Here is a 26330-nt window from a genome sequence, read left to right on the forward strand (position 1 = left end):
TGCAGCAAAGAGCACACTTAAAGAGGGTTTTTTAAAAAGACCCACGCTTTAGTTATGGATAACTTTCATAATTAAATATTGCACAATATTTTGGAAGTACTTTGTTAGCAGTATCTCCTGTTTCTGAAGTATCACCTCATTTGTACACTGGGATTTAGAAAATGAAAATGTATGCTCAGCTTCATAAAGTGCTCAAGAGTAGTAATAATTCGGCTTGTTTTTTTTTACTAAGAAGAGAGATTGACGATGGGGGGGGAGGGGAGAAGGAGGAGGAGAGGTGAAGCAAAAAGCCGTGGCAGTGTAAGTGAAACAAGACTCCTGAGAGGCCAGGGAAGAAATGAAGGTTTTCCATAACAAAACCCATGTCCCTGGAACATGGCCGCAATGAGGGAAGCTGTTCAGTCCCTTTGCTGTGCATGCTGGAAACTGGCAATTCCAAAGGAGAGGATGCCGCATCACAGTGCTCTGATGTTCTCCCCACTGGGCTTCAGAGACAAATGGTTAGAGAAGCAGCCCAAACTGGCCAGGTGCCCCAAGGGGAACTTCAGCCAAGGGAGAGAAAGTGAGGGCTCATTTCAGGAAACCAACAGCTCAGGTGACCCCTTCAGTCCACGAGGTGAGATGTCCTGTCCTCCCCAGGGATTGGTGGTACCTTCAATGAGGACAGCCCAGACCAGAGAAAATTATCTCCAACCATTTCACCTGCTCTGGCCACGCTGGAAACCCTGGGGACCAGCCAGTGCAGCTCTGCAAAGGCTCCCATGGTGGGACTGGCACCACCGGAAAGGACAGGTTTCTCCCTGCTGCCACCCTGAGCTGCTCCAAGCCCAGCCTCAAGGCATGATGTCCAGATGGGACATTGGGTTTGACCTTGCACAGTTGGCCAGCTCACCGCCTTTGACTGAGAAGACTAAAGCAGGAGCCATGTACGATAGGGACGGGAGGACATGAAAGTCGAGCCCAAAAGGAAAGAATTTGGCCTACAGACTAACTTCTTACGTGCTGCAGGACACCCCTGCTTGCCTCCTGCATGCTGCAGTAGCAGCTCAGGTGGATTTCTTGACTTTCAGAAGACAATTTAAAATGAAAGGCTAAAAGATCCCATCCTCAGACCCTTCAGCAAGTCCACCCTGACTGTGGTGGACTTTGGACTACTACTCTTGTTCTGCTGGGGCGGATGGAAAAAGTCTGCAGACAGCTTTGGCTTTTTTAGCCACCCTAAAACAAAAATTTGGAGCTGCAGATGCTATGAAAACAGGATGTCAGCTTTTGTCAGAAAAGATCACAAGAGGTTTGAGGGTTTTTTTTATTTTAGCTGCCTCTTTCTCCCTCTCTCATTTTCTTACTCCCTCCCTCCCTCGCACCCTCCTCCCACCTCCCAATTTGTGTCAGCACTCAGCACACGGTCAGGGGAAGAGTGGAGGAGATGGCGGTGGCTGAGACACAGCTGTACGCAAAGGTGTCCAACAAGCACAGGAGCAAAAGCACCTCTGTACTCCTCGAGTCTCTCCTCACCAAAGGATTCCCAGCTCATACCGCGTGAGTAATGTGTTCGGCTGCCTTTGCACAGTAAGAGGTATTTACGATATAAGAGGTATTTCTCATAAGATCCTGACAGCAGGCAGCTTGTTTTTTTCATGAAGAGAGCATGCTGCTTCCTGGGGGTGATGTCCCTATACAGGGATCAGACCTGTCTCGCTTTGAATTTCTTGTAGAGCAGTGTGTATTGCTCATATTGCAAAAACAACCCGCTCTGTATCCATTTTTATAAATACTGTGTATACCTGAAGACACACGCCCTTCCACGTCTTCAGGTTGAGAGGCTTCACAATGAGTTAAGAAGTTGATGTCCATAGTTTGCTCTTGGGATATATCCTCTTTCATTTTTCCTGCTTATCACTGTTATTATAAGGGAGTTAAATGTGGATGTAACTTCTATCCAAAGTTTTTTAAGGTCTGGTAAAGATCTCCTGCTGGATTTTGTCAGTGGAAACCATTTTAAAGCAGTAAGCTTTCCTTAACAAGATGCCACATAAGTCTGTCAGTTTTTCTTCCTGTCTTGAATCAGGATCTTGTTCCAAAAGCATGTCCTACCTGGAAAATGTAATAGTAACGAATGAGGCACTATTCTTGGCAACCCCAATGGATGAGAGATTAACTGGTGGCAGCTAACCAACTTAATAAAAAGAAACGTGGTGGTCACTCCTCCCCCAAACATCGCTCTGGTTGGACAGGGAAGTTTTAGGGAGGATTTTCCAACTTCTGAAGGGCATGTACGGACACGTCGGTTCAAACTGTTCAAAAAATAAATCTTTTTATTTAAATGTCAAAGAACCCCTCATAAAAATATTATAGAAAGGAAAGCAATATCTCTCCCTTTTGACTGAAAATTAAGCAAGTTGAAGATGCTCCATTTGTAAGTGCCGTGTTGCTTTTTTAGGAACAACTGTGTTTAGTGGATCAATTTTAGACACGATGGGCACAGCTTACAAGGAAACTGTGAGACCCTTGTTCCCAGCTATGCACAGTGGAATTTTAGCTGTGCAGCTGAAAACCTGGCTCATCGTTTCTCTAGTAATACTATAAGTTTGGTCACCCCAAAGTAATGGCTAGTTTTCGAATTTTTTGTCCTGTATGTGACGTTCTTCAAATCCCCTTCGAAACACTTCCTGCTGTTACTGAGATGGGTTTGTGCTTCCCAGGTCAAAATCAAGAAGCAGTGGCAGAAGTACTATGCAAATCGACATAAAATTACAAAATGTCCAAAAGCACTTTATTTTTTAATTTATTTACTTCTATTGACTTTAAGATCTTCAAAATGTTGATTGCGTTTTTATAAAACCTTTCAGATGTCTCTGTAGTTCCTGGACTGAACCATAAATGAAAGTACTGAAAAGTCGTTCTGTTGAGATGTCCTGGCCTGAGAAAAACGAGGCTGGGTGGAAATATTACAAAATCTTTCACAATGTAGAACCAGCATGCCAAAGCAACATTTCCCCAAAGAACAAAAACCAAATATGTGAGGATCAAGCCTAGCATCAGATCAAGAAAATGGGCCTCCCCTGGTGCTTACACAGAACTGAACTCTGTCAGCAGTTTCTGCTTTAGGGAAGAGCCAGTTTATTCTCACTGTAAAAACACTATTTTTAATACAGATTTTCAATGGTTTATTCCTACTCTCTATCTGAGAGAAACTGGTATATATAGAATCTATTCTATGCATTATCTTTCAATCTTCACTGCTCATCTTGGAAGCATAAGATGTCCAGTCACAGCCTAATGCTCTCCTGACGCTAAGGGCTCTACAAACCCTGCTGGAAAGCATCCTACAGCCAACGTATATGATGAGACAAAAGGTGGGAACAGGCACAGAGAGGAGCACAAGGGAGCAAGGAGATAGTACTGAGCAGCATGACAGTCCATGGTCTCAGTTCTCGCTTGTCTTACCACATTTATGATTTTGCAGGCCCTATAGTAAAGAAAAGCTGAGGTCAAGCTCCATTTGGCTTCAGGGCTGTTTGCACAGAGCTCCTCTCTGAGTGGGAGAAGCAGCGTGGAATGAAGCAGTAAAACACTCACTTTGAGCTGTAACTTTGGTTGACAAAGTCTGGCATCATTGGCTGAGCAGCGGCAGGCACTGACATTTCAACAGGATGCGGCAGGAAGGGCTGCATGGGGGGAACGACAAAAACACAGGTTGTTCGTGTTTCATGTGATGGAGAAGGGGGACCCAGCAGAGGCGTGGAAAGAAAATGTGCAGTATTCAGTCACAGAGGACACAGGCTAGTTTTAGACCAGCTAGCTCATGGTTTTGCGTTGATTTGGCCATGGTAGTTGATTTACTTTAGAGAAGAAAAGTAGAAGGTAAAGTTTGAGTGGAAAGACTCATGTTAGCCCTCATCCATGTTGAGCACCTACTAAAGAGCCAGGCGTGGTTGCACGTACACGTAAGTACATTTAAATGTTTTTAACAAGCCCATGTGTAGTTTTTACACTAGAGAGAAGACAGAAGGCTGGGAGGAAGCACCAAGGACGAACCTGAGTCCTGCTGCTTAATGCACTCATTGCACTTCTGGTGCATGCTCAGGTGTCACAGGGATGGATGGAGGATAAAAATGTGAGGAGACTAAATGAATCAATGCCTTCAGGACCCAGTGGCCAGAAAGGATGGCCTCAAGAGAGAAGGAAAGAGATGAGCAGATGCCAAGTAATTTAGCAGGTTTTCCTCCATGTCCACTGTCTCTACTTCCCCTTCATGTCTCTTCTGAGAAGTTTGTAGACGGGTTACAAGGCTGGAAATGGGGTTCATGGGTGCAATTGCTATTTAAACACTGGAATCCTTCACCCATCACCTAGCATTTAGTCACAAAGACTTGTTCGTGTGAAGCACATAGTTGGCATTTTGAAAGCTCTAGTGAGAAAAGGAAATCCGAATTAAATCCGATCCCAGAGAATGACAGTTGCATTAACAGAGAGAAACATGAGATATAGTCCCTCATCTTGGACTGAACTGGTGGCTTAGATCTGGCTTTCTGCTGGCTTATGGGAGATCCTCAAGCCAGATTTTCAAACCCCAATATAAGTATGTTTTGCTTTGTTTATATGTATGGGCTTGGGCCTGGCATCTTGAACCAGAACATTATCCTATGAACTGAGCAAACCCTGCTCTGACAGTGTGTGAATGGATGGATGGTTTACCCAACCCTAAGGAAATCCAAATAGTCAGTAGGGGTGCTAAGGAACACAAAAGAGGACATCCTGTGAGGAGGACAGGTTACAAATCTTCCAGGAATTAAAGACTTGCAGTGGAAAAAACTATCTGGAGGGCTTCAAGAACGTTAATATTTGCCAAGAATAACCTAGTTGTTAAAGGTCCTGTCTGTGCTGGAAAATAGACTTTGTGACCACAGCATGCCTATTCTTTACTTTCTAGGAGTTTTCTTTCTGTTATTCTGATGAATCCATTTTTTTTTTTTTTCTAGGCAAAAAGCCTTGGCTGCTACTGGACAAAAGACAATAGAAGACGCTGCAAAATGGTAAGTACCTGTGATTTCTAAGGAGTGCTTTCGCATTAAACCTGGCTAAAAATCCTTGTTCATGTGCTGGTTCTGTCACTGAATTTGAAGTTAGCTGCCATTAAAAAACCCTGCATCTGAGTTCTTTTTTTTTTCATTTTAGTTCACGCAGAGAAAGAAATAATTGTATTTGTACTTATTCTGGGAAGCAAGATTATTTGCAGAAGGTCTGGGGTAAATCAAAAAAGCTGGGGAGGAAAGGGCAGTCTTGGGCAGAAGCAGCTACTTTCACCACAGCGATGTTAGTCAATTCATGGGACTGGCTGCTCTGGGCAGACACTCCTCCTCAGTTTTAAGCCTCCTGCTTATTTATGGCCGTGGCCACCGAGATCTGCTCACTGCCTGTGCAAAGGAGTCCCAGGCTCCGAGCCAGGATTGTGGGCGCGCACCGGGGCACATCTGGGAAGGTGGTTGGAGTCACCCGCAGGGTAAATGTCCTCCCTGCCTCGGCACAGCGTTCGCACCTCGCAGTGTGCACCCATGGGCAACGGGCACGGGGACCGAGGGGGAACCTGGGCTCGCCGTCCCAAAGGAAAGGAAGAAGGAAACAGGGAAAATACCTGTAAACCCATGGTTGCAGTTACAAACGCGTGCAGTAACAACGTGGGGTTAAGTGGCAATGGCTGAAGGCAAACAGCCCGTCTTCTTCCCTTGAGAAAGGCTCATTATAAAATAGGCTGAAAGGCTGATGGTCAGAGTGAGGTATCATTAGAGTCAAAATCACTTGTTAGTCTTGATCCCTGCAAAGTTTTTTCCTCTGTACCAAGACTCTCACAGAGTCTTCATATGTTATTCATATGCTGATAATTGATTGTTTTGCTTTAATTGACCTTCAAATTAAATCCAGTCTTTCCTTGCACTTTCTTCTGGGTTTTGTTGTGCTTTTTTTTTTTTTTTTGCTTGGTTTGATTGCTTTTTGCTTTTTTTTTTTTTTTTTTTTGTGGAAAGTGAGAGGAGACATTTGAGAATGGCATGTTCTTCCCAAATACTTTTTTTGTCAGGGATTCTACCACGCTTTCCAACAATCCCAATCCAACAGCTGCAAAGCCAAACATACAGCATGCGAAGAACAAGTTGAAGGATATCATCACATGGGATACGAGTTTCTGACCTTTGCTTGTGCATTTTCTGATTTGTCTTGTTTGCTTTTATTAGGGCTGAATAAAAAGGCTAGCTCTTTTTGAGTATTTTTTTTAATCTTCAGCTAGTTTTCATTTTGTCATTCTTCAATATTTTCTACACATTTCTTCTTTTTCTTCCTCCAGTCCTCTGTTTCCACTCATGAAAAAGGGGGAAAAATAATCCAACCCCCCCCCCAAAAAAAAATCTTTTTTGTTGTCTTTCATTTTCAGACATTGAAAGAAATGAAGGCACATAATAAAATGTAAAGTACACAGAAAATAAGCAGAAAAAAAACCCATTCTCCATTAGTTAGTACTTCAAAGAGAAAATTTGTAAGGAGCTGTTATTTTAGCTTTTCATTTGTAAGAAAATAACAACCTCGTGTTTCCTTTTTCTGGTCTTTACTATGTATGCCTTCAACCACAGGAAACAAGAGTAAGCGGTGCACACGCTTACTCTCTGTGATATGCTCTTGATTTCAGGTTGCACTCCCACTGCAATGATCCCTCTTTGGACGACCCAATCCCTCAGGAGTACGCTCTTTACTTGTGTCCCACCGGCCGTTTGCATAACCACCTGCAAGAGTTTTGGAAGGAGAGCAAGCGCCAGTGTGGGAAAAACAGAGCCCATGAGATTTTTCCACACATCACGCTCTGCGATTTCTTCACGGTAAGGCACAAAAGACGTGCAAGGGTCAAATATCAACTACTGGTGAAACTGGGCCACCTGCCATAGTCTTACATCAGAACTTCTCCTTGGTGATCAAACTGACGTGACCCAGGTCCAGGCGTGCTTGCTTAATATTTGAGTGTTCAGCCCCTGCATAAGCACCGGGGGCTTTCTTCCTCAGCCCCTGCATAAGCACCGGGGTCTTTCTTCCCACCACCCACTTTAGCTACCCACCTTAGGCCTTGGCATACCTAAAAATTGGATGCTGGGGCCAGTGGAATGCTTCGGGATAGCTGAGTGACACGTGTCTAGCATCCGTCTAGAGCAACGCTGTGCAGTCCAGGCTGCACGTGGACCTGCCAGCAGGAAGCACTGCTCCCCACATGCAGCTATCGGCAGGCTTCAGAGACCGTGCCCATTGCTGCATCCACCTAGGGTGTTAAACCTTCCTGGTCAGGGCAGCAGTGGCTGCCTTCAGCCAGCTGTGCAGCATGACTGCGTTATCATAGGATGTAGACAACTTTGGTATTCTGCCTACGGGAATCTCAGGGAGAGCCCTGCCTTCCCCAGAGCGCCCCAGCCAGAAGGTCATTGCTATGGTGGCATGTCCCAGTCTTTACCCTTTTTATTGAAGCTTGGATGTTGTGAAAAAGAGAGAAGCAGAATGCACAGGGATGGAAGGAGCAAGGGAACCCAGACTGGAGTCCAGCAGCGCAACTGAGTCACTGTCAATAACTTAACATGGAAGTTAGGCTCCTGAGCTGGACTCCCGATAGGCTGTTTTCTAGTTCTACAGATGCTACTGTCCTCCTAGGTGGCCTTCTGAATGCTGGGTAACCCTCTAGAGAACTTCCCAGCAGAGCTGCTTCTCCTGCATAGGTGAATGTGCCAGTATCAGCAAAGACCAGCAAAGGGTCACTGGTCTGGAAAAACTCTGGAGCCACCTGGAATCAGTTTGTGCATATTGATGGTGCGGCACATGAACATCAGCTGCAGCTGAGATGCGCTGAAACAGACATGAGATAGAGCAGCTGGACAAAAATTATTCTGTTAATCATAAACCATGCCACTAAGTATAGACAGTGAAAATAAGAGTATTTTGTTGCAAAATATTGAATGGTACCCTGTGGCCATTAATCACAATTATACAGAACAAAAATCATTAATTAATAACGACTGCCATGCGCTTGAAAGGTGTCAGGTTTAAAGGCCTGCCCCCGAAAAAGGCAACTGAATTGCAACCCTCACCTCACGCATCTCAGCCCTGTTTCAGGTAGCATATTTCTAGGGATAAATGCACCCTCCGGTGCTGCTCCCTGCTCCTTGGTTGTCAGCAAGAGCTGACCTGGGTGCCTCACAGGCCGAAAGCGAGACTCACTGACCTGGCTCTCACCTCCTTCTCCCGACCCGTCCCTCTCCTGTTTCCTGACTCCCCATGTCTTTTGCAGCTCCTGGACTTGTCGGCCCCAGAGGAGCCTGCTGCATAGCATTTGCCCCGGTGCAGGATCCCACCAGCTCCTGTCCCCCCACAGCCCAGTCTGCCCAGTGCCCCCTTGGTGCATCCCTCCTCCCTGTGGCCTGAGAAATGCTTGAGAGAGAAAGACGGTCTAAGCAGGAGGAGCTCCTTTCCTCTCTTCTGCTTTTCCCTTTCAGCAGCTTGACCCAGTGTAAAGGCTAAATGGAGCAAATAGCTCTGAGGAGGAGAATAAAGCAGCGCAGAAATGGAGCATCATTAATGTTCCTGTCTTTGGCTGGACGGCACAAATTCCATCTTTGTCTCTTCACTTCTTAAATTGCTTAATTGCCACTTTTTTGTGGAAGCATGGCTCTGTACAATCCTTTAATTTGCTATGATTAGAGCATTAAGGATCATAATGACAAAGATGCCTTAGGAATTTTGCTAGGTATGTTGCTCAGCATCTGAGATCTTGAAGTTTTAGCAGGAGCGATTTCAGCTAAGGACTATAGGATAACAATAACACAAACTCTTACTTAGAATTTAAGAGGGAAATCATGATCCCCGCCTCATTTCAGGCAGGTTATTGCACACCTGTCAGACAGTAAAATATTTTGGCCTTTTCCTACTGAGGCTAAATACACCTCCTGGTAGAAGGCTCAATCTTCTATTATAGCACCAGGATACTGTGCTGATCAAACTGCCCAATATTACTGATTTTAGTACCAGGCATTTCAGGCAAGTTCGTAGGTGTGTTTGTCTTTCTCAGGAAGTCTAATGCCTGCACTGTTTTCTGGTGCTCCTGTATAACATAGGCTACAGTAGTAGCTGTTGAGCCGGTGGGTAAAGCCTGCTCCTCCTCTGTTTTCTCTCAGTGTGAAGACCAGAAAGTGGAATTGTTGTATGACACCTTAAAGCGAGTCGGTGACAGCTTTTCACAGTGCTTTCCGCCATCCATTTCCCTAACACTACATTCATCCACCAGCTACCTTGGCTTCTTCATTGGTGACAGCCATGCAAATACGCTCAAAGAGTTTGCTCTGGCATTCTCCTCAGAGGCTTCGTCCCTGGCAGGTAGGACCAACATCAGAGGGAAAATGGGTGGGTCGTAGCACAAATGCTTAGGCATGGTACTGAAAACATCTCCTGTGTCTCTGGGGGAGCTTAGCCGACGTTTTACTGCCAGCCAGCACCCTTTCCTCCTACAGATTTGAAAACAACGTGGCTAGGGGAGCATGTTTTAGACTTTGAAGACACAGTGGTTTTGTCTAGAAGCTGAAATGGTTGGCTGTGTGGCTTGATAGGCCGTCGATCGGGATATCCAAGAATGGCAGGGATATAATACTCCCTATCCCCAGACCTCCATCCTCATGGTGCTATGGCCCAGCTTGATGGCCCGACTGCATCCCTGAGAAATAGGTCCTAATCCCTACTCCAGTGACATTCAAGGGAAACTGCATCACCAGTGGAGACTGGAAGGACACAGCCCCAGCATAGCTTCATCTGGGAGAAATGAGTTCAATACATCCCAGACTGGGAAAGGAATTCAAGCCCTTGTTCATTTTTTTCTCCCAGCTAAAGCCAGGGAGCAAATCCAGTCCAGATTTGTGAATTATTTTGGCATGATTAAAACCATGGCATTCTGCAAAACCATTATTCAGCAAAACTATGATCTACTCTACTATCAATTACTATGATATTTCCTGCATCATGCAAAGCATGTAGGATAAAACAAGAAGAGCTTTAAAAGACCTTTGCTTCTATGTTGTGACGTGATTGATTCATTCCTAGATTGCCATGTGAAGCCCTGCCTAAAGCAGCTCCACCTTACCTTGGCTCACAAGTTTTATCCTCACCATCAGAAGACTTTGGAACAATTGGCCAAATGCATCAACCCAGGGGAGACCTGCCACTGGGTAGCTGCTCTCTACTCACGGGACATGCGTTTTGTGCATTACCAGGTACTGTCATCAGATTTATTTGATTTCCTGAGCCTGCAGTCAGACCCTTCGCTACAGTCATCTTGACTTTTTTTTAATGAAGAAAATCAGTGCATGCACAGTACAATGTTTCAAAAAGCATGGTTGTTTCAAGTACCTCTTTGGGTTGCAAAACTGTACTCATGAATCAGTAGAAGATACCTTTATGGGAGGCTGCTTGACAGGCACGTCAGCAAGGTCTAATTCCAAAATTCAGCAGAAAAAACTAATCTTACCGTGACATGAGAAAATAAAAGAGACGGGAAATTATGATCCTTGAATTTTTGCTAGGATTTGTCAGATCACAGCTTTGCAGTAAAATTCCGTTCAGCAAAATTAGTTTTCTTGATTGTTCCAGCCATGATGAAAACTGCACAGATTAAATATCAATGAGCAGGGTACAGTTCTTGCTGATGATTTTCTGCTTAACAGACTCTTAGTTAAAACCAGTCAATATTTCTCCAGTTCTTACTTCCAAATTTAAATTATGGAATGATCAACATTTTTTAGTCGGATCAATATATTGCTTTGTCACAAGTCTCATATTGGATTTTGGTCACACTCAGGAGAGCTGCAAGTAATCACAAAAATAGCTGATAATGCTTTTGCTACGTTTACTTTCAAATAAATCTGTACTAGTTACAGGAAAAAAGTATTTTTATGAAAACCGAGTGCTTATTTTTACACATACTGCAAATGCAGTAGTGTCTTCCTTTTTCTCTGCTGAAGTGCCATTAAAGAGCACGTTGCAGAGTGGAAAATAGTACTGGTCACTGTGTCCAGCAGAGAGTTGAACAAGCATCCCCTGAACTACTGCAGCATGTGCAGCAGCGGACTCCGGGCAGCAGCCTGACCCTGCTGCATGTTCCCCCCAGACGCTGAGGGCCCTCTTCCAGTACAAGCCCCAGAACATCGATGAACTCATGATCAACGCTGGGGACTTCATCTACGTTGACCCGACGCAGCAGTCTGACGTGAGCGAAGGCTGGGTGATCGGGACCTCGCATCGGACCGGCTGCAGGGGTTTTCTTCCCGAAAACTACACTGAGAAGGCCAACGAGTCAGACACGTGGGTTAAGCACAGGTAAGCTGGGGATTCATGGGTGTTGCTTTATGTCAGTCGCTTTTCCTGCTGGGGAGCTGTGGCAGCGTTCCTCCTCACTGTGAGCTGTGGGCTGCCAGGCGGGAGCTGGAGGCGGCGTGGGCAGAGGAGACAGGGGTCCTGGGGGTCTGGGTGGGATGTTGAGACTTCTGGAAGAAACGACATAGGACACACACCCACAGACACCCAGAGTTCATTAGTTCAGGGATAACCCCTGTTAGCTCTTGAACAACCTGAACATCCTAATGAATTTTAAAAGACCACGTTCTGCCAGGCAGGCTGAGCCTTCAGCCTGGCTCACTGCTTTCTTCTTTCTTCTTTTTTTCTCATTTCAAGAGCTTGCAAAGTTAACTTGAAATGAAACCATGCAAAGGTTGCTCCACCACCTTGAGCCCACCCTCATCCTGTTGATTTATCCTGTATCAGCAGGCATCTGTCTGGCTTCCTGCGCTTTGCTCTGCAGCTGACAGCGCGGCTGATGCTACTTGTAGATTAGAGCTGATTTTTCTAAGCAGGGAGGTGTAGGTCCACTTCTTGCTGAGTCCTCAGAGACAGAGAGGAGGCAACCAGGTAGTATTTCCTGTTTGAAGATCACACTTTAGCAGGGTTACACCCAATATATGCCATCAGTTCATATTATTTTAGCCTCATTTTTACTGGGCAGATTCTAAATCAAGAACAAAGTGAAAAAGTGGATTGCAAGTGCGCAAAAAATATTGAACGGAATATGAATCCTGACTTACATGTGTCTGTAGACAAAATCATGATTTAAAAATCCCTTCTATTTGTGTGTGTGCGCCCATATGTTTGTGTGTGTGTGTGTTGCTTCTGCTTTTTCTACAGGGAATATGTTTTTGTAACAGCTTCGAAATTATTCACCCGAACTGAAAATGAACCTAACGTAAAGCTGAATGGAGAAGTCCATAGTTCCAGTATGTCAAGGAGTGTAACCAATGTACTTTCTCTTCAGGTAATTGTTTTTTTCTATTTCTTATCTTTGCCATGTACTTGTGCAGATATACTATTAATTAAAAGCATTTAGTAAATTTAATAGTATCTTCCTTTTTCTCCCTCACATTTTCATGTTATGTTGTAATGCACATATATACACACACACACACACACACACTCTCTCATATGTTCATACTGTATGGTATAATATCTCATAAATATTTTGTAACATGTCTGATGTATATTACTCTTGCTTTCTTTCATAAAACTCTTTTCGTTCCTGTCATAATAGCACAACATACGAGTTCTCTGCTCAGGTTTCTCTGTGCACAGCCTTACTGGGCAGGCTTGTGCAGAGAGGTATGGCAACAAGTCTGACAAGAGAGACGCAGGCACATCTTCCCCTGACTTTCATACGGGTTCATAACAGAGTAACTAGAACAGAATTAGGCTCATTGTTGATTTTTACTTTTGTGTCCAGATTCTATGGATGCCACCTTGGTGCTTTATGTGGTCCTAGAAATTAGCACGTTTAAATGCTTCATCTTCCTTTGTATTTTTAGATACGTAGCTAATGCAAATAACTGCATAGAACTGCAGCAAGAGAACAGCTAGCTGGAAAGGTTAGCAGTACTGATGGGATTACGTTTTTGTCCCAGTTTCAAAATCAACATGTGTCAATTTTTTCCCAGGTTTTCCACTGGTCTTCTGGTAGGAAGCGTAAAACAAATAAGGACTCTGGTTTTTTACCTACAGCACATTTGCACCTGCACTGCCTTATTGGCTCTGACTGTCAGGGATGTCAAGACGGTCCTTCCTGGCACACTGACATGCTGCAGAAGCCCCTTTGGGCTTGCTGGCCCCACGGCCTCTCTTCTCGCTGTGCTGGGGGATAACCCCGGGTTCATTTGTGTTAACATCAGAGAAACTTGAGGGCACCTTGAGGGAACTTCCATCCTGGGGCCTCCCAGGATGCTGTGTGTACAACTGTAAGACAGAAACTTCTGCACGAGTCACACGTCCTTCTACCGGCTCTTGATTGCTCTTGGCCTCTCTTTTCTAACTCAGATCTGTGGCAGAGCCACCGCTTGGCCTGAGGAACACGTTTTGTAGATGTGCACGTCTCCAGTCTAGGAGTTTCCCCAGCCTCTGGGTTCCTCCTAAGCAGAAGAGCAAGACCACAAAACCTCAGTTTTAAACTCTGATCTTGTGGTGGTTGATTCGTGTTTCATGGCAGAAATGCAATAGTGTTTAGCAAAATACATAAATAAAAATCTCTTAAGAATTCCCTTCTCTGCTGCTGAAGATACACATCGCTAACCTCAGTGCTGCAGCAGTAACGCTGCGATGGGTTACTGTTGAAAAAGTTTTAAAGCCTTTGACCTGTTCCTCCTTATCGTCTTACCTGCATTTAACATGCATTGTATACTAACCCCAAACTACTTAGAACTTATTTGTAATTACATGCAGTCTGAGTAAAAATGTGGCCTCAGAGGAGATCTGGGTTCACTGTTGACTTGGCCACACAGTTGTGAAAAGTGTAAAAGTAGTGTTCTCTTTAGGAAAAGAAAGATGAGCTTGGTGTTAGTCCTGGTGTAGAAAAGAGCATTACCACTTAAATCTTAGCTAGTTTCCCTCTTTTGTTTATACCAGCCATATATATTAAAATTATAATTCCTTCCCTCACTGGAATTAAAAGACCTGTTATCAGCACTACCTTTCACTAGTGTAAACACAGAGTTAAAACCTAATCTGTAGCCCATGAAGGTCAGGGATCTCTTTCATTTGCCTTCAGTGGAGAGCCAGTCAGGCTTACTATTGTTCTAAAGATAGGCATCTATTATAGCAGCTCCTTTCTCTCCCCCTCTGTGCTTGTTATAAACCTCCCAGGACAGGTCTGCTGTTCCTTCCTCCATCAGGCAGCATCCAGGAATCCAGACTTTTCATGCAGGCTATATATAATATCGTAATGAAAACCCCTTTTTACACAGCTATCTCAGAACGCCACCCTGCGAAGAGGCGTGCTGGTGATGCGCCACGGGGAAAGAGTTGATCAGGTCTTTGGCAAATCTTGGCTTCAACAGTGCTTGACTGCAGATGGTGAGTAAGATAATGGAAGGATCTTAGCAAATCAGAACCAAAACCAATTAACCCCAGTTATGGGTACAAGAGATTCGGTCCCCTATGTGTAAATGTAAACACTGACACAAAACAGTGAGTAACATTGCAAATCAGGTACAGCGCTGCTTTGACCTGCACGTATCCAGTATTTCATAATGTCCTAAAGTCCTTCATGTTTATGTTAGATAAACCCTGCAGAACAAGCAAAGCTCTTGTGATACTGACGGACGTGTGTCTCACTGATGGATGTACAACACACAAGATTTCTGCCACTCGTTACACAAGGTGGCGGTTGTCAGACCCCTCCACCTTTCTGCGCTTGAGTCAGAATCATGGTCCATGGAGCAGAGTCACAGTACATCACTAGTCCAACATGGGGAAGAGGAGCAAGAGCAAGCCATGCTGAAACTGAGATGTCAGCACTGACCTAAATTAAAAGCTGAATTTCTTGGCCCCCTCTCTCAAAAAAAAGTATGTTTCAAGGTGAATAAAACTGACCCAGAACAGAGAAATATGTGTCAGGAGGAAGGAAGGGAACAAGAAGGTGGGAGTTCAGAAGGGAGAACTTTGTGCTGAAAGTGTCTTTTGTTATGCTGGAGTTCTCCTATATTAAGCATGCGAAATTCACACTAGATAATGAGGGTGGTACCTTCTGGCTGCATAATCAATTAATTGGTTTCATTTTTCTTCAGTGGAAATGTTTTTTGTCATTTTGGCAATGGGAAAAGAATATCGATGTGGAAAGGATTTTTGTTTCATCTGAGCCCCACAGAGCCGAATTCTCACGATTTCCTGACCTCTCTCTCCTCCCCCTCATTTGCTCCTTCAGAGCTTGCAGAAGAGGTGCTATTTTGTTAGGACAGGTGATTCCCCAAGCCAGTGTTGTGACCTTAAAATGTGATCTCTTTAAGGTAATAGCAGTCACCGGGTTTTTTTCATCAGTGAGACACTGACTATGTTTGTAGAACTAAAATAATTCTGTAGGCATCTGAGTTCAGGCACTGCCCCATGATCCCCCAAATTGCTTAGTTATTAGCTGTCTCCTTGGCGTGGTCTCGGCTGATGGCAGCTCCCCCTTGCCCACGTGGTTTCCAGGCGAGGTTTGGGGAGAGCACAGACGATGCTCCCCAGTGGGCAGACAGCGTGGGTGTTTGAGGTGGAGGGAAGAGAGACTAGCTCCTTGGGCAGGTGCCCTGCTTCATCACTTGCCCTTGTGGCCAGAGAACGGGCCTCGGCCTGTTTCACTTGCCGGTGGAGATGTCACTCCGGGCTGAGTTTTCAGAACCAGGCATCCAACCATTCAGAAGAAACGAAGCCATTATAATGAAATGCCACCTGTACGTTCAGCTGCTGCCTCCCTTGTGCTGCAGCAGAATGTCCCACCTCGTTTCAGGAAAATACTACAGAGCAGATCTGAACTTCCCTTCCACCCTGCCAAAGCGGAAAGACAGCGTGAAGCATTTTGAATACGATCCTCCTTTATCTTGCTGTGGTATTTTCCAGTCAAGGCTTATAGGTAAGCTGGATAATATCCTCCTGCAAATGTAAGGGTTTGGGAAGCAGGCTTTCATCATCTGCAAAAGCTCATACTGGCTTTGCAGTAGAAAAACTTCCTAGCAGCACTCATTGTGGTAACACTTCTCTATGGGCAACCACTGCAAGATCTTGTGAAATAGTAAAATAGAGAGCGGGGCTCATTGCTCATCTTTGAGACCCATTCTGCCAGTTCCTGGCAAAGAAAGTTAAAAGAAAGAAGCTGCAACACTACCTGTGCCCTGCTGCTTGTCTGCAAGGGACAAATGTCTTACGCAGTTGTCACTGAATGGGCAGTGAGGAGTGAAAGGCTGGCCAGAGGAAGCAGCTTCATGGTCAGCAGAGTGTGGTCACCTCATCACAGGTACCTGACAGCTGGGTGGTATGGGTTAGTCTGACTCAGTTCACTCACGAGATGAAGTTGTTCCTGCTCCCTGAGCAAGCGCACCTGACTGTGACAATGCAAGTCTGGTGCAAATGCTTGTCTCTGATGATTCAGATATACGGAGACAAATGCCTAACTGCTCTTTGCAGATTTGGAGTGAATCGTCTGTAATTATCTTTCCAACACTCATGTTAAACTTGCTGTTGCCACCAGAATGAGCTTTCTAGTGAGCTCAGTCAGCCGATAGTGTGAAAAAATTAATAGAAAGGGACTGCCAATGTACCCCACGTCAACGAAACTGAAAAGCTCCAAGCTGTTTTTTGCAGAAAGTATTTTGTAGTAGTTTCTTACCTGTCATGATTTGTAAAGAGCAACTCGCTTTGCTGTTCCCATCCAGGGGAAGCTCTGCTGGACCAGGAGGTGACAGTCAGCTACGCGTACTCATCACCCGCACTCCGCTGCATACAGACAGCTCAACACGTACTGCAGGGTAAGGCAGCAAAACCGGCCAGGTGCTTTTGCCACGGTGAAAATGTCTTCACCAAACTTCTGTGAAGTCTCTGAGATGAGTAATTAAGATGTATGACTTTGTGGTTATTTGTTGTTATATTTAAGCAGGGAAGACAAGGTGGTTTTGCCCAGCTGGTAATATAGGCAGTAATAAACCTGCTGCCATGTGTATGGTCTGGAGAGTACTATCCCATTAACTCTAGTCCTTGCTAGTTAAAATGAAATCTAATCTTATATGAAACAGAGGTGTTCCACATGAGGTTGAATTCAACATTAGCAGCTCCTCATCAAATCACCACTGCCACCTCTTCCAGAAAATATTCTGAGCCAAAACCCAAATGTTTCCAGTGCTCTGAAGGATATGTATGTGAATCAGGGAAGACAGCTTTCTCCTGAAAGCATCTGCCTTTGCAAGCCAAATTACTTTAATTCCTTCATATTGCAGAACCTCTTTCCTTCTCCTTCTCCCCCTCCCTCTCCCTCTCTTCTTCTTCCTCTCCTGTGCCCTCCAACAGGTCTGTCAGAGGTTCACAGTTCATTACCATGTTTACATCAGAATTACGATGGGAGTGCATTTCTTCTGGGAATTGGTGCCACTCAGTAACCTCTCTTGAGAATAATCAACAAAATAATGTGTCTTTTGACAAGACAATTCCATGACTAACCCTGTAGGACAATTTATTGCCCCACCGAGGACCACTGAGCAAAATGTTGTATTTTTATTCATATATTTATTATAAAATAAAGTTTATTCAGATTGCAACATTACTGAGGTCTTTTCTTCTGTTCTCTCCTATACCTTGCAGATCATCACAAGAGAGCTCCAGAAATAATAATAATAATGTAAGAATTTGTAGTGCCTTAACATAAGTCAGAGAAGAATATAATGTTGGCTTCATTTAATCAACACGATCCTCTTTTGTTCGTCAATAAGTAATTCATTTTCATTAATGAAAACATTACAGCGAACAAGATAGAATGTACAGCATGAATGTAACACTTCGAGTGTACCTTTCTCTTCTTAATAAGTATTTCTTGTTCTTGCAGGGCTTAAATTAAATCAAAAGGTCAAAATCAGGGTGGAACCAGGACTGTTTGAATGGACCAAGTGGGAAGCAAGCAGAGCAATTCCTAACTTTATGACTGTGACAGAACTGGCAGAGGCCTCTTACAAAATAGACACAAGCTACAGGTAATTGCTTTGTATCTAGCTGTTAAAGCCGTATTTTTTTTCCCTTGAGGTATCTCTTCATCTTTTTATTTATCATAAACCATTATGAACGCTGCAAAAAATGGGTGATTCTGATCAAATTCAAGTCTGCATGATCTGTTCCCAAAATATGACATGCTGTCAGCTGTCTGGTTGCAAGAGTCAACTTTGTTTGCTGCTCTGACACAGACACACACACACGCTTGGGAATGTGCGTGCACGTAGCACGCGGGTGCACCGGCACATGCACAAACATCTGATACTTGTGTACGGGACCAGCCCTGCTCTGGTGTTGCCTTAGATGCGCCGGCTCAGGCCCATGGTTTGTCATGCACAAGGACAGCTGCATTATAGGCATTAGTGTCAGGTACCAGGAGTTTTGTTTTTACCTTTGGCTCATGTGAAGCACATTTTAGAAATGTGAAGAATAACCTGTCAGGTAAATAACACGCTGGCTTTCAGCAACGAAGAAACGTCACTTTAGAAAAGGTTAGTAAGCCCTTTGTTTAGGGTCTGCAGGGCAGCGGCAAGAGCGTGAGCCCAGGCTGGGAGGTGGCAGCTCCACACCTGAAATGTCTCTGGTTTGTGTCACTGAATCAACAGCTACAAGAGGAAGGGAATGCGGGGTGCCACCCCCGTGCACCCCAGGGCAGAGCCATGCAGGGTCTGGGGAGAGAGAGGTGAGCCTGACAAGAGCCAGCTGTCCTTCTGGTTTTGGGAGCAGGCAGGGTAACAGCTTTTCACTATAATTGATGTTTGTGCCCACTATAAATGATGTTTGTGCCGAATTCGGTCGGGGAGGGGAGTTGTTTTGTTTTGAATTGCTCAAAGATTAGTACTGTGCTCAGCAAGGACTTTTTGGGGCCCTCACAAGGTGGGGGGTGATGCCTTTTCTGAGTACTTGCAAACCACAGCAGGGCAGGAAATGATAAACCTCCAATTCAGTCTAGCTCCTCATCTTGCTCACAAACCAGGCTGTTCTGTGTTTGCAGTGCACAACCAGATCCAGGAAATTACTCAGCTAATAAAAGTGAGTGTCTCTGGGGTTTCCCACATATACAAGAAAGGGGGAAAGGAAACTTCTCATGTCTTAATGCATTTCTCACAGCCAAGCAACTGTCTTCATTTGAAGTTGCATGGAGGAATAAAATCCTTCATTTTCTTGGATCATAGTACTTTCTGGTGTGTTTTACCGCCAACAGACTGTTTTCCCTAGTTTTTTTGATAAAAAAATCACTTGCCTCAAACTTTCACATAGAAAAGGGTGCAAATGCAGAGCAGTGGGGAGTTGAGAGAGGAAGCTCTGAAGCAGTGCTAACTACAGGGTTCAGACCCCTCACAGCTCACTCAGGCCCAGGCAAAAATAGGGTGGATGAGCTATAAACTTGCACCTATGATGCCAGTTTCTTCCCATCACATGCACGGTTCAAATCCTCAGGTCCCAGGGGCTGGCTTTACCATATTCACCCACTGCAAATGACAACCTTCAACTAGGTTAAGTCCCCGATCGTTCCCTGTCAGCAGTGGACCTAACCCAAATTCGCCTGTTTCCAGTGCCACTAAGAGGCAACGTGAGTGGTGCTGAAACATTTGCTGCCCATGCATTGTGTGCTGAGATGAAATCATCTTGAGGTTCACTGCACCCAGTTGCAGACATCTAAGAGTTGGGTGCCTAGGCTGTGACGGTTAGCTAGCAGCCTTCTTGTCGGTGGAAAGAAGGAGACTCCCAAAACAGTGACTTTCCATCTTAGATAGCCTATGTCAGACACTTAAGATAGCATGAATTTCCCTCTGAAGGGGCTTACTTGTCTCCATTGACCTAGCCAGACACTTGAGTTGTAGGCAGCTACGGCTGGGTGAGATTAACTCTGCCTCTCTCTCCTCTCACGCTCTCACAGAAGCAGAGGGGTGGTAGATGCTCCCTGTCCCAAAGCAGGATAAACTCTGCCTTTGCCGTTCCTGCTGTTAAAGACTGCCAGTCACAGTGTAAGCCACTTATTTCTTTCCTCTTCACCCTTTGCATGGAGGACAGACCCTTCCTTTTCCTCTTCACAACAGTCTTTTGCAGACTACTATGGTGTCCTTCTTCAGCCTTTTCCTCCAAGCTGAACTCTTCCCATCCTCCTTGTAGGCTGTGCTTTCTGGACCCCTGTTCACTGCTCCCCTCTGGATTTTCTCTTGTTGGTCCTCATCTCACCTGCACTGTAGCACTCACAGTTGGACACAGCACTCCCACAGAGACCTTAGCCTGGGCTGAGCACTCCTGTTGCTATTTAGCCTGGAAACCACTGGGGCCAGTGCTGGGGATGCTCAGTTCTGCTGCAGGATGACTGGTTCATAACAGGGTTAATACTGAAGGGACTGAGGTGCCAACAGGACAACACATTAAAAAAAATTGCAGCTCTGCCAAAAGGCCGACTAGTTTTGAATACCCCAATCTTGACTTCTCCGACCTAGCCAGGATTAATATTAGCTATGATTAACAAACCAGCATGAGCGTTTCACATGGTTTTACCACCTATTTTCTACTTCTGCAGTTTGTGCTGACATAATGTACCAAGGACTCACCTGTGAAAGTACACTGTGATACCATACCTTACTACAATATATTAATCTAATCTTACTCCTGCCTATTCACTGAATAAGGAGACAATCAAATCGGGGTGAGGGGGGCAGTTGCTTGCAAAAAAAAAAAAATTAACACCCTGTATTGTATCACAACACATGGCTAACAATATTTGCCAGCCTTAGCAGTGAACACCTCCCCTTCCTTCAGAAGATAGATTAAGAGGATGACATGAAAAATAGATGAAAAATAGAAGTGCTTAGATACTTAGGAATGGTGCATTGTGGTTAAAGTCCTTGGAAACATTTTTTTTTTAACTCTAGGAGTTAAAGTCTTCACTATCCTTTTGTCCAGCTAATGCAGATATGCCTTGTTTGTTTTGCTTTACTTATTAAGGAGACTAACTCTGAGATCCCAAATCTTGAAAGCATTCACATCATCAGTGTCTCGCCTTGGTTTGAACTCAGCCAGGATTGCTAGAGCTGGTCTGCTCTGCAAGTCTGCAGTCCTTACCTGGGCAGTGGTCCTTGCCGACAGAATTGCTCAAAGCACAAGCTTTTCTTAGGCATGAATCTTATTTTAAATAATCTCTGCTGTAAACTACAAGTTTTATTAAAGCATGGTTTTCCCTGCATCTGGCGCTTTATGAGCTATGAGATTTAGCCATAAGATTTAATAGAAATTACTGTTGGGGAAGCTAATGCTCCATGCAAGCTGAGGTAGCAGTATGTCAGCCAAGTCAGTAGATAAACCTGTATCTTTTTAACCAAGTGCCTTTTCTCTGGTGTAGTCATTCAACAGTGCTAACAGTGTCCCCATATTCATCTAGATTAACATATACTTGTGATTTTATTGTCAGGGGTAACTTCCCACTCTCTTCTCTGGTGCCATCGGAAAGTTATGAAGAATATGTAAGCAGAAGCTCTGCGGTTATAAAACAGATCATCACTGCCTGCCCCAGCAAAGGTAATGGTTTCAGGTCTTTGTATGTTCTGTCAGACACTTTCAGCAACAGGAACAGGCAAAGATCTGCCAACAGAAGCACATTTAACATGAGCTGTTGGTATTGCACAGAGCTTAAGGTAGACTTAGTCCTTGTCGTGGGCTACACTAAATCAAAATCAATGCAATTTATGGGATAGAAATGAAAAAGCAAAATTAAACAGAAGACAGTAGAGTACTAAATTGCAAGAGTATACTCTTTGCTTCGTCTTTCTACATTGGGATGTAGCTCAGCATAAGATAACATACTTTTCTGGAAAGCTCATTTTTCTCTTTTCCTAGGAAATGCTTTCTCTTACTAGCTGGCATTGCCTACAACACACCAGACTTTTTCTGACTGGCACAATACACTCTGCCACATTATCAAAGAGGTCTGCAAAGATGAATGACCCCATACCCATCTGCTGATGGGTAACCTGACAGTGCAGCAGCTCCCTTACTACTTTTCTTTGCTTTCTCTGGTATATCAGGTGTCATCCTCATTGTGGGCCACGGCTCTTCCTTGGCTTCTTTCACCCGACCTCTGATAGGGCTCCCTGCCAGAGACAGCAACGACTTTGCCCAGGTGGTACGAAAGGTAAGAAGATTTTTTTTCGGCAGGAAGCTTTCTTTTTGTTTTATTATACTTTTAATAAGGAGCCTGCTTACGCAGTGGGACATGCGTGTAACTGCATGCCAATACCAATGACATTAGCTTTTTCATTACAAACGGAATCTCATGTAGTTTTAGCAAAGCACTGGAGGTCAAGAGAAGGATTTTCTCCTGGTGAACAGTATGTGACTAGCAGCTAAGTCTTTGGAGATTTTCATCCAACTCCCCTGGAAAGCCAATGCCAGGTAACAGCTACAGACAAGAGGCACATTTGGAAGCCTCTCCATCTGGAGCTAGCTTCCTTCCTTTAGAAACAGGGCTAAGAGTCTTCCCTCTCCTCCCCATGGTGTTGCGAGTGTAACCTGCAGCTACATTCAGTGAGTCACTCTTCAAGAAGCTGTGTGTTTTTCAAGTCACTCTAAGTTCACAACTTCAGTGCTCAGCTACAGAATGAAGTGGAGAAGGGTTTTCTTGACAGCTTCACAAGTGGGGCCTGTGATTGAGACTTGGTCGCCAAGGTTTTTTGTTTGTTTTATTTGTGTATTATCACCAGTGGCAGAATTCTTCACCCCAGTTTTCCTTACCATCTGCCTTGGTATGACCAACCAGAGAATTCAGTCTTTAGATATATTTTTACTACCACTGTCGATGCATAAGAAGGAGTGAATATGTCGATGCATATGGGGTGATGACACAAGTTCAGCTCTCACCCCACAGGCCTCCAGTCTGGTTTTAGTTCATTTCAGAAGTGGCAAAATGTCCCGGTCTCTCCTCCCAGAACAGTCTCAGAGTCTGCTCTCTTCTGTAGCAAAGCCCCCTCTTTCATGTCAAAGCAATGACCCTGCTAGTAACTCTGCTGGTAATTTCTTTCCTAGATCCCTTCGCTGGGCATGTGTTACTGCGAAGAGCTGAAAGAGGAAAACAAATGGCAGATGGTCAACCCACCAGTGAAGACGTTAACTCATGGAGCAAATGCAGCGTTTAACTGGAGAAATGGTATCGTGGAAGATTAGAAGGCCGGCTCTGCCTTTGCAGTTGTCAAAAATGAGCCAAAGACAGGTTATGGTTCAGCACAGTCCAGTGATTCATCCAGAAGACTTACAGAGAGTGGGAAATACCCTCCCTGAGTTGTCAAAGCACAGAAAAACACTTCCGAGTTTGGTGCCTGAATTTTGTTTTTATTTCAGTGACTGAGAAGAAGGAACCTAGGAACTGGCATGCAAGTGAGAACTCTTCCGGTGGTGAAGAAAGTACCTTTTAACCTTTTCTGAGAGTACCAACATTTAATAAATACGGAACTACCTGATTATAAATTCCACTGCTAAAGGCACTAAAGTAGACAATATTGCATTTTCCAAGACCAAAATACATCCAGTATGAATTGCTTTTTTTTCATGCACTTGGATATTTTCAGACAAGCAGGGAAACTGGGACTGAAAAAAAGTCATCTCCTACCCCAACAGGAGACCAGCTCTACCTAAAGCCACTGGGTTTCCTGTTCACTCCGTCAGTTCTGCAAGAGCAAATACCACACTGACTGTTCATTTACCTCTTCTACAAAGGGGGTCCATTTTCTATCACAACAGCTCCCCATTCAGCGATTCCTGAGTGATCCATATTGCAAAAGGCACTAAATGATTCCTTTTTGAAGAAAACTGAACTGATTGCTTTACTGTTGCTGGGACAAAGAAAGATGCCCTGCGTTACTGTACTGGTGACAAAACCGTGACATGAGCACCTCTAACTGCTGAACACTTCCTGGGATGGCACTCACAGACACAAAACAGCTTTCCTTTGTGCTGTTCCGTGCCAAATTGTATAAATAGTGGCACACCTACCGGATGGGTTATCCGAAAGGTCTCTGTAGCTCTTCTCTTGGTGATTTGTTTATTTAAGGAAATGTAGCCCTAAAATTTTATGCACAAACAGGAACATGCCTTTCCACAGTCTGTTTTCCTTTCTGATTTTCCTTTCTAGTTATCCTCTCAGATAACTACCTCTGGGAAAGCACAAGTGTTTCTTTCAATGAAAGGAAAAAATGGAGGTTTCTCTTTCTCTCTTAGCATGACTAAAAATGTTTTCATTTTCACTTTTCATTTCCCTGCTCCTTCTTGACATATCTCTGTATGCGTGCCGTTAGCCATCAGGGCATGTGGTAGAGCCCATCCAACATTCAGGCTTTGGGGCTGACAAGCCCCTTATCTATGGGTGTGGAGATTTCGTATCTCGGTCTTGCACCTGAAATGATTCATTTTGACTTTTCAGCTCTGGTGAAGTTGCTTGAGCTCTTGCTTTTCTGACAGTGCTGTAATTTTAAAGTGAAAACCAAATGCCCCAGGGCCGAGACAGGAGCTCTTTAGCTAGCAAGCAATGCAAGGAAGGGCATAGGACGGCATTGCTGGTTGCAGCTTGAGCGCATGAGATGGGTGGCTACAGATGCAGCCCCGGAAAAAGGTAAAAACCCCAAGTGCCATCACAGCCTTTTCTTGCTCCGGGGGAGCAGGATGCCGCTGCAGCACTGAGAAGACCGTGGCTTGGTTACTTCTCCACATCTCGCCCTGTCACGCACTTGCTGTCAGCTGAGAGGGGCAGGTGTGGTGAGGGACGATTTTGCACTGAGCCTCGAAGGCAGTGGCAAGGCTCCTCTGTGGTCTTCAGGGAGGGCTGTGAGTCAGAGGTCTAGCTGAGAATGGGCCGTATGATACAAGAAAACCAGCACGCAGGGGAAAAGCAAGGTGATGAAGGAGGGAGCAACATCTCCGCCTTGCGCTCAGCCATGCTGACAGCAACCAGCAAGGGTCTCCCACCACACCACCTGCTCCCTCGGGCTGGGCTCAGTCCCTCTGTTGGTGAAAAGCAGCCCCTTTGGGTTCTCTGGTTCCTCAACAAGGAACCTGTCCACGTGGGAAGGGAGGGGGAAATGGGGACAGTGGGGCAATGGGGGTAGCATGGGGCAAGGACCTGGCTCTGGGTATGGCACATCTCCGGTCGCTCCTGGGAGGTTCGAGCTCAGTGCTAGCAGAGGAGTCAGCTCCCACCTCACAGTGCTCCCGTGGGGCTTTCCTCTCCATGAAAGCTGTTGCTTTCGGTGTGATTTGCTCTGATTTCATAAAGCGATTTCAAGCCATAGGACAGGTGTCATCTGAGAAGCTGTCACCCCAGACTGAAACCCCTGTGTGAGAGGTGGTCCCAGCTCTGACCAGGGGTGGGTGCAGTCCCAGGGTTGTGCGGGCATTGGTGTGTGTTTCTGGATTGAGCTTTTGCTAGCGCTACAGCCTCTGGATAGGGACCTGGCTCTGTTAACACATGGTAGCGGCTGTACTTGTTATGGTCCGTGCTCCCGTTGTCCCTCACCTCTGAAAAGCTGCCTTTTAAGACAGCTTTTGCAGTCTGTGTCCCAGGTTTCAGCCTATCTGCTTTCAGCCTTTTGAGTTGCTCCAGCCTTGGGACTGATCCCTCCTCTCTACGTGAGAAGAAATGCAGGCAAGTCGTGGGGAGTGCCTTTCTTCTCCAGTGGGGCACATGTCTATGCAACTATATTGCGTAAGGGGAAGTCTTGACCTCAGTGGCCCAGGCACGGAGGCTGGTTGGAGCGAAACAAAAGCCCAGGTGAGGATAAGGATGGGTGGGAGCGACAGCGGTGCTCCAGGTTCACGCAGGAAGCGAAAATGCCTGCCGCTCAAATGACACCCCATGAGAGCTGGGCATGATGGCACACTGCCCGCCTGGGGATGGAGCCAGAGGCAGATAAGGAGAGGTAGGTGAGACCTGTGCTCTCCTCGTTACACGACGCACCTGCCTGCAGGGTATGGAGTTGGCACCAACTGACAAGAAAGAGAAAAAGGAACCTTCCTTCAGGAACAGGAGTCTTCAAAGCCATTTAAAAGACTGGTCATTTTAAAAGCATTACTAGCATAAGATTTCAAGTGCTTTCATGAGAAACTTTCCCCTATCTTTTTAGAAATAAGGATTTTTTTCCATAATACTGTCATATATTAATCCTAGATTGTGCTCCAAATACCAGTTTGGCTTAAGAATCTGGGTCTTCTTTTAAAAC

General features: G+C 45.0%; 1 protein-coding gene across 1 annotated transcript; it reads left to right on the plus strand.

Annotated features, from left to right (window-relative positions):
* The first annotated feature begins 1426 nt into the window (after positions 1–1426).
* Positions 1427–23286, plus strand: UBASH3A (ubiquitin associated and SH3 domain containing A). Its single transcript, XM_076328878.1, has 14 exons — positions 1427–1539; positions 4983–5036; positions 6680–6866; positions 9198–9396; positions 10114–10283; positions 11177–11385; positions 12247–12373; positions 14346–14454; positions 15869–15991; positions 16791–16883; positions 17951–18095; positions 21539–21645; positions 22152–22258; positions 23149–23286. The coding sequence occupies exons 1-14, from the start codon at positions 1427–1429 to the stop codon at positions 23284–23286; spliced, it is 1881 nt and encodes a 626-aa protein (XP_076184993.1).
* The last annotated feature ends 3044 nt before the right edge of the window (positions 23287–26330 follow it).

This window comes from Aptenodytes patagonicus, chromosome 1, assembly GCF_965638725.1.
Source record: "Aptenodytes patagonicus chromosome 1, bAptPat1.pri.cur, whole genome shotgun sequence".
Taxonomy (NCBI): Eukaryota; Metazoa; Chordata; class Aves; order Sphenisciformes; family Spheniscidae; genus Aptenodytes; species Aptenodytes patagonicus.

Coding starts and splice junctions, on each gene's coding strand:
- UBASH3A (XM_076328878.1), top strand. CDS start 1,427: ATGGCGGTGGCTGAGACACAGCTGTACGCAAAGGTGTCCAACAAGCAC. Junction 6,867..9,197: donor CGCTCTGCGATTTCTTCACG/GTAAGGCACAAA, acceptor GTTTTCTCTCAG/TGTGAAGACCAGAAAGTGGA. Junction 14,455..15,868: donor ACAGTGCTTGACTGCAGATG/GTGAGTAAGATA, acceptor ACCTCGTTTCAG/GAAAATACTACAGAGCAGAT.